Source organism: Phytophthora infestans, genomic scaffold, assembly GCF_000142945.1.
Source record: "Phytophthora infestans T30-4 supercont1.43 genomic scaffold, whole genome shotgun sequence".
Lineage (NCBI taxonomy): Eukaryota > Oomycota > Peronosporomycetes > Peronosporales > Peronosporaceae > Phytophthora > Phytophthora infestans.
Window position 1 is genome coordinate 840646 of NW_003303716.1, and position 9001 is coordinate 849646.

The window sequence follows — 9001 nt, forward strand, 5'->3', positions numbered from 1 at the left end:
AGGGAATTCGTTACAGCTAAAAGGGCGAAAAAATCGCCCTTTACCTTGATTTGACTTAATTTTGTAAAGTATAGCCTCGCGAAAGGGTTAAAGTGTGTACAGTCACATCCCTTTAAGTGGCACCCAATTGGTTCGGCCGAAACGGACTATTATTTTAAAGAAATGGCCATTTAAAGAAAATCGTAACATGTAGCCATTTTGGTGAAAGAAGCAACTGCGACGTTTGCGCCTGTATTTTATGACCTGGGCTCTCATTAACGTCGTCAATGACTTTAGCATTCCTTGTTCATGCTCTGTATACCTTTCATACTGATGAGTAAGTACAAAAGCTCAATGTAGCGCCCGAGTGCTGTTGATACTAGAAAAGGTGGGTCTGGTAATGTCAGCTTCAGCATGTAAGCGTTTTGACAGCATATCGTTGCGTGTTTTAAATAAAATTTATTATGTGCTGCCATACATTGGTTACTGTTAGTCGAAACTGGCTGGCTGTAGTTTTTGAGGCTAGATTTTATATCACTGTCTATGAGCAGCCAATAGGTCGGTCATCCGATGTGATTGTGCTGGTCTCGTATTTGTGGAAGAAGTCGACCAGTTCCTTTCCTAAAAAAAGCTTACTCGGCGGCGTCGTGTAGCTGACATTTTGGCACTACAAAGGTTCCCTAGTTGCTACTTTAAAACAAAACCACGTGGTGATTCATTTCGTTAAGTTTAAATAAGTAGTTTAAGATCTATCGCGGCTCAAAAATATTAATAGTGTATCATTTTATCGTGAGTACAAACTATAAAACGGAGCGACATTCCATATACAGTCACACCTCTCTAACTGAGCCTCTGTAAGTGACCATTGATTCTTTATTTAGCTCCCCAAGTATAAAACAATCGTTAAAATTGGTAGAAATGTTTTTTATGGGAGATATATACAGTATGTGCATGGCGGATACTTCGAGCCACGAGGGGCAACCAAATTTGGCGGCAAGTGCCGCGGAGCGGCGTCGCATTGCATACATGTACTTCACTTACCCGCCATGCAAGCAACCTGTATATCAAGGAAGCCCATGTGTTAAGCAACCCATTTTCATGTTTCGTTGCAAGGCATTGATATTCAGCTTCAGTAGGGTCCAAAACCCTTTTAAGCCTGTAGTACAGGTGCGATTTCTTGATAGTTAGCGCTTGCAAGCTGGCACATATACTTTACAGACGCAAGCAGTTCTATCCGTGTCGATGGGTTTCCATCGTTTCGCTTCGATAAAGTTAGGAGCCCAAATGTAATACTTCACTGTGTCAGTACGACAATAACCAATTATTGTAGTGAGCCAATACCGTAATTATTGGGTTTTAAGTTTTTTTTTATCCTGACCGCCATCAATGTCCTTCTCGGTCCATGAGTTGATTCTTGATTTATAGTTTGTCCCGCCACTTTTTCGACTTCATCAGATAGATCGGGTAGCTCTTGTGCTTATAGGCCGTTTCGCCAAGGCCATCTAAGCCCAAGTAGGTGTGTAACTGTTTCGGATTCATCTTGTTAAAAAGGTACTTGATCCAATCCGTAAATCGACGAAAAATTCGTTCTTCATCATCTTCTCGGTCCTCAACATTGCTAACTCTCATGTGGTCGGTTCTTTGGGATCGCTTGCCAAGGACATTTTGTTCTCCATCGAGAACTGGGTACATAATATTCGCTGCTGTTTGCCTCGCTTCAGCCGCAGGCATCGTCAAGGCAGGGATGTGTAAAAACACAATGGCCGCTGCTAGCAGCATCAGGTAGTCGGTCCGCATCGACAATAGGTGCTCCTAGTGGTCGATTTTGTTTGGTAGAGGGAAAAATGCGAAGTGAGAAATCGCATGGGTGAAGAACAGTGTATGATAGTACAGTAAACAGGTTCAGAGTTTACGCCTGAGCTAAACACGAGCTGTGGATTACGGTATCGTTTAAACGTAATACAGAAGTCCCTCAAAGTAAGCGTCACCTACTTACGTAATACCCCGCCATATCTGCTACGGTACATACAGGTTCAACTGGCCAATCACAAAAATGCACTGATTTTGGATGAACTGCAGTCGGCGGGAAAGATCTCCATCATTTTCAGACCGGTCCGGTCTCTTCGCTAACTAAACCATTGAAAGACTGAGTGTACGAGAAATTAGAGAATGGTAACTCATGCTCCCGCTTCGTACGCCTCCCTCCATGCTCACTATCACTCTTCCAAGCGACCATGACCGCCAGCCCCATGCCGCGCCGGATCCGCCTTAATATGGAGCAGAAGATCGCTATGTGAAACAATTGGCGGGCCCCTGGGGTCCCATCCGGACCCCGGGGCTCTCATAAGTAAAACTGTTTCATGTGCAAGTATGCGAAGGATATGCGCGCCGAAGGCAAACTGTCTACACAGCTCGCAGCGTGGGCAACCCGTGCGTTCAAGCTGGAAAAATCTCTTTCACGCGATGCCGCTCGCAATGTTATCGCTGGGGAGTCTAAGTGGGCCGCTATAGAGCCCTGTCAGCTAGAGCGCAAGCAGCTCATCAGCCCCCAAATCCAGGAGACGGACGCTCGCATTATGAAGGTCTTTAAGGCAATGGACGGCAAGGTGGAGGCTATCACAGGCAAGGTAATAAAGGTTATCGCTCTTCGCGTGAACGTGTATGGCGAGAACACCACGTTGAAGCTCTCTAAGGGCTGGCTGTATAGATCGCAAGAGCGTCACGGAATCTCCAAGAAGCGGAAGCACGGCGAAGCTGCGTCAGTTGACCAAGAGGCAGCTGAAGCCGGACGTGTGAAACTACGAAAGCTGACGGACTCGTACGCCCGGTCCGAGATCTGCAACATGGATGAGACCTCGTTCTTCTTTCGGAGCGAGGCTAAGTACAATCTCACGCAGAGGAAGGTGTTCTCTGGACGCAAAGACCCCAAACATCGGCTGACACTGGCTCTAGATATCTACACCGCTCTTTGTTGGAGTAAGGTGGCCTACGACGAGATCTCACCCAAAACCATTCAGAACTGCTAGCGGCACGCAGACATTCTGTGACAGGAGCAAGATCGCCTCGCTTCTTAACTAAATATCAGTACTTTTTAAACATCTGTTTATCACCCTCTAAGATCGTGTCTCGGTTTACTTTGAGGGACTTCTGTACTGTACAACGTCCCAGGATTAGCTTACATCGTGTACCGGAATGTACGGTATTTTTGCAACCGATCAAGTTTTGCAACCAGTGGTCCGTAAAAAGTCTGCAAAATTAATCTGTTTGGCATCAAAACAGTGTCCCAGTTAAAGCGCGCCTTTTCTTAAGCAAAGCGACGGTTTCAAATGGACAGGAGTATCTTGTGCGAGATTTTACGCCTTCCGCCGTTTTTACGGTTTTGACCTGAAGGTACTTTTTACACCGGTTGTAGAAAACCGGTATGTTTTGAGAGATTGCTTTCTACACGCAACATAGCTTACCGGAATCGACGAAAAAATAATGCAACGCTGTAAAATTATCACCCCAAGTAAATCGTAAAAAGGTAAAAAGGCATAAATATTCATTTCGTGCTTCGGTATTTGGGAAGAAGCTTTTGGCGTTCGTCGTTTTTTCGGGCGCGTGAAGCGGACCACCCCACCAGGAGTTGATTGGTAACCACTATTATCGCAAGGGAGCTATTCTCACAGCTCAAAAGAATGCGTATTGTGACGAAGAGTGGATGCTCGAATGGATAAATGAGGTTTGTTGAAATAGAATTTGATTTCTATTTCTTTATATATTTTTTTTGTATCTGTCCTTTTTAGGTGTGGAAACCAAGTGTTCGTCGTTGAGGTACGAGACGAGCTCAAAAATACTATGATACAGTAGAAGAGGAAGGCGATAATAGTGAAGATTAAAAAAATGGCTTATTCCTTGGGGCGGGGTGTCATCCACATGGTTTTTGTCGTATTAGATTTTTGGTCGCGGTATTGCATTTTTTTCGTCGATTCCGGTACGTAGGACTTTAGTGCAAGAAATTAGCCTTGCTCGTACAGAACAGAAGTCTCCCTCAATAAGCCTTTTGCTTTAAAAGGATAAAATGAAAACTGTTATGCAAAGTGCAAAATAGTATCTCCGGTGTTCAACTGTGGAGTGCATTCTGCTTGTCCTCCGCTGCTAGGGGGTATAGAGGTCCACTGAGTCCACTTATAGCAGGGTTACACTCCACAAACGACCAGATACTCCCCTCAAAACCTGCCTCCGCTGGATCCATAAGTTGTAGAGAATAATCAGAACTTGTTACAGTACTAAAAGAACTGGTTAACTTCGTCGAAATCCTCTACAAATCGTCAAAATAAATTGTGTTTCCTGCATAGATCGCTCGTGGTATGCTTCGAATACTGTCCCGCCCGAGAATGTCATCCACCCACGACCAAAAGAGCGATATCCGTGTACCTATTACGTAGATTGACGAGAGTGCTGGTGAGAGTTGAGTCACATTCTGAGGAAGCTCTCAATAATTTGTATCGCCGATACCCAGGTCTGTCAACCCTTCAATCTCAGAAATCTCAGGTGGAAGTTCGCTGATGGATTGCCGGTGAGTGAAAAATAGGATGGCATAATGCGTAATAGAGCTTGGGGAACGACCTGCAGTTGACTGTATTCGATGATGACAATCGATCCTGCTAGCCACTTAAGGTCGAGATCGTCTGGAACTTGACGAAGATTAGTAGCACAAAACTCCTAGTCGTACAAGTTGACCGGTGTGTCAATGGATTGGAAACCTACCGGCAATTGTCCGTTTGTCATGTTGGTCCGAACGACCATAAGAGTCAAAAATGCCGGGTGGTTCGTATTCGTAATTGCAGCCGATTCTCTCCAGTCGACGATTGTCGAATTATATATTTTAACGCTGATGAGTTCGTGGAATTCATTGAATGTATAGGGGATCGCGACCAAAGGACAATGTTTGATAACCATCAGAGCCACCGTAGATCCGTCAAATTCTCGCCATTTGGAGTCGACTTCTTTCAGTTGACCAGAAATTTGGAGGCGATGGCAATCGAGTGATACCAAGAAACAGCACGGGCGGACAGCTGCCCACGGTCTCACTTGTAGTGTGCACTGCTGCAATGAAGTTTGCACTGATGCATGGATGTGTAGACTAAGAACTCCAACCCCCCACATAAAGAAGACGAGATGTATACCATGAATTGTCACTTGCCACCAGCGCGACCATTTCGCTTTCCTTCCATGATGCTTCTTCGGTATCCCTGGGACGGTATTCGGCTTTACTTTTTCAGATTCAGGGATGTCCAGCGATGTGTCTTTGGAGTCTACAACTCGATTTCCATGTCGTGGAATGGGGCACAGCAACTTCTTCATGTTGGTTATTGTCATAAGCAAACCGAGTGAAAAAATCACTCGACTGGCTAGATCGGACCACGATACAACAAGTACCATCTGGAATTCGTTCAGCGCTTTCGCAGCCCATTCATCGTTGTACCATGGGTATACACCAAAAGCTTTAGTCTCGGGGGTATACTGCCCCACGTAATTCAGCACTACGATGAGCGTCACGCCCATGCCAGAGAACAGATCAAGCGCACCATCACTTACAAGGCTCGCAAATCTTTTGCGAGCTTTGTCGCGCCGAAATAGAAACACGTGGATTAGTACTGGAGACCAGCAGGGACGACGTTACTGCAGCTCGTCAACGACAAGACAACAGCTCTTATAGCAACGGAACAGACCACATCGACACAAGGAGAGCCACAGAGAGCAACATTTGCTAAATAAAATACGCTCGTGGCGTAATTTAAAAGAGATAGATGACGGGAACCGTAAAAGTTTCTGGCCCCTATTGTGAATTTCTTAGTAGATCGCAGTCGGCCGTTTTAAAGGAGACAAGTATGAGCGAAGACGACATCAGCCACGCCAACCTTCTTAAGAGCGCTATTGCTAGTCACCCAGCGCCTTCGGGGTATCTAGAGCTAGCTGCAGCTCGCCGTGGTGGTGCGGAGACTCTTCAAACTCACCAGGCCAAGCTTTGCCAAAAGCTGCTTCAGTCCCGGCTTCAGCAGATTGAACTAATGGAAGGGAAGCTTGAAAAACTGGCCAAGTACACGGCGAAGCTGTTAAATGCGCACGATGAGCTAGCTACATTGATCTCACTCGAAAAGGAGGAAACCACCCGCATTGCAGCCGTGACGGGGGTTCCTATTCGCAGCTCAAAGTACGTCATGTCTTACTCGGTTGTGCTTGAGGAGTGTTGCAGCTCAATGTTAGGCCACACGCAGCATTGAGGATTTGAGGACCAGAGTGGGGTTATTGAGTAAGAAGTTTACAATTAATTGGCTTCCGAAACACAACATGCTACGTCTTAATTGTCGCCAGTAGTTCCAGATCTGTGTCTTGGACCGCCTTCGCTACCTTGTTTTTTCTCGTGGTTACCTCGGGTTGCCTTAAGATCATCCACATAATGCGAAGACGTATAATAGTGACGTCGTCATGGCTTACAGCACATCGGGTAAATTGCGAGCTATTTTTAAGCATCGTATACACTTAGGCGAGAACTAGCACACCGCAAGAAGTTTCGTCGGGCTGCTTCGGTCCGGAAAGCCACACGGTCTCTTCAACGATTGGATATGGCTCTCCCAGCATGGTGGAATCGTGCCAAACTCTTAAAAATCGGTCACTACTGCCTCGTAGGTGTGCTCAAGAGTGTCGTTGTATGACGTAGAGCACAATGGCTCGTAGAAATACGGTGTGACTGTCGCCATCGCCGTCCGGTATGAAATACTGACAATAATCACACCCCAGTGTATGTTGCTCAAATGGACAGGCAACACAACGTACTTGCAGCTTATATTAGTAAAATTAGTAATTTCAATATCGTCTTTACTTTGAAAAGTGTGCGGAAAATAACATCCCTGAGCTCTTACAAAATACTGGTCTGTGAAGTCTACATTAATAATGATAAATATCTCTATTTGAGAAGTGTACAGAGCTCTTAGAAAATAAAGTGGTTAGTGTGCCCGATTTGCAGTACATACGACAGGTTTTGCGCAATAATCAAGTTTCTGCGCAGCTCGCCTGGCTGTTTGCAACCAATCGATGCGTTTCGTGCTGGGCAGAAATGTTTACATCACGTCCAATCGCGAGGGCGAGAGACGGTCTGATCGTGCGACAGATCCAGTCAGTGTCGCAGGTCGGCAGGTATTGCCCAATCAGGGCGCGAGTTAATTGTGTAACGCTTTTGAATATATTTGTAATTTTTGGCATAGTTAGGTCGAGTCAGAAAGGTAGGCGCGGTCGGTAAGATGGGAGGAAACTGTATTAGACAGCCAGGCGAAAGGGTAGGAAAAAGCAGAAAGAGAGAAAAGCGACGGACTGATTGACAGACGGACGGACGGACGGACAGACACGCTGCAAGTTTAGGTGGCGGGAAACTAGCGCTCTGAGCGCCCGCTCCGCGGACGCTAGAGCATGGTTGGTTGGTGTAGTGTGGGCTGTCCGACTCCGATGCACTGTGGTGGGCTTAGAGTTTCTAGTCAAAGCAAAGCAACATATAGTACATGTATACTGTGATCTACGTATATTACGTTCCAAAACAACACCGCACACAGTATCTATAGTGCTCACATGTTATGGTAGACACGACCAGAGTTTAACGTGATCTGCAAGCAGAGCACCATCTTACCCGGGAAGGTTTTGTCTATAATCTCGTTTGAGCGCATTGCTCCTAAAATGACACGAATCGAAGGCGCACGTGGTTGCAAAGCTAATATATGCTGTACGGAAGACGGGTCAGTATCAATGATGCTACGAAATATGCGTAGATCGGTGAGGAATCCCAGTGTAGCTAGAGTAAATACGCCTACTCACACATTTTACCCATCTGCACGTCATCGCCGTGAGGCAGTCGACACATATCATCGATTGCGACGGTCGAATAGAGCAATGTTAATCAGCTCCGCGCGCGAAGTATCTTTTAGGATCGGTAGTATTTGCCGATGGTCGCCACAAACATCAATATTATGCTTTGAAATTATTCTGTTGAGCTGTTTGTGATGTTACTGAAGGGTATTTCCACTATCTTCCGCATGCATTTATCTTACTTGTATAGCTGACGTACTTTCTGACTTATTTGGATAGCTACTGACTGACAGAGTGGCGTAAATCCTTTCCGACTGACATTATACTGGGTCCGATATGTACGACAAAAGGCCTCGTCTAGATCGGACGAAGAGGCACCACTGCGTGCACATTCTTTTTACCGGCTGGAACATACGAAGATATATGGCTGTAGGCAGAGTATCAGATCGTAGTGATGGTTAGACTTAAATTGAATAATAGTTCATGTACATTAGATGGAGTACTTTCACTGCCTACTTATCAGCTCGGCGTGCTATTTGATGTGTCCGTGCATATATCGCGAGGTCGTTAATGAGTGTATTTGCCACGCGCTCGTGATAGCCCAACCTATGTATATGGGGTTACGGTTTCTTTATCGGTACTTGTGCGTCGTCGTGCTAGCTTTCTGTGCTTACGCTATTGATGTATCGTTCTGTATAATCCAGCGCGTCACTAACTGGGCACAGGCCATTCCGCAGCGATACAGGTATGCTGAACGCGCGTCTGTTAGCAGTAGCCAACGCGATATATACGCGCGAGGCGGGCACACCTTATAGTCATCCGCGACTCAACCGAGCTCTTATCTTGACTATTATGGACAGGACACTAAAGTACAATATTGCGTTCAGACACATCGACGTGCCACGTCCATTTGTACGGTCTGCACTGTCACGCAGTGGTAGTATCTATGTAAACAGCAGCTTATTCGCCGCACGTACTTCCCACTCAATACTGTGGTTTAAATTGTGAGCGCCAATTAGTGCAATATACGCTATAAGAGCTGATGATACAGATAACATGGTTTTGCGTGTGCCCACGTGAGCGAAGTGTACGTGCCATCTACGGTGACGCGTATGCAGATAGGGACGGTCAGCTTGCGGCTGTCCACAGTAGATACCATGTGCTAAATATTTTTTGAAACGCG

General features: G+C 45.9%; 1 protein-coding gene across 1 annotated transcript; it reads right to left on the bottom strand.

The window, feature by feature from the left end:
• Nucleotides 1–1398: 1398 nt before the first annotated feature.
• PITG_16243 (secreted RxLR effector peptide protein, putative) lies at nucleotides 1399–1758 on the bottom strand (the record flags this gene model as incomplete). The annotated part of the gene is made up of 1 exon (XM_002897597.1): nucleotides 1399–1758. The coding sequence occupies one exon, from the start codon at nucleotides 1756–1758 to the stop codon at nucleotides 1399–1401; it is 360 nt and encodes a 119-aa protein (XP_002897643.1).
• Between the last annotated feature and the right edge of the window lie 7243 nt (nucleotides 1759–9001).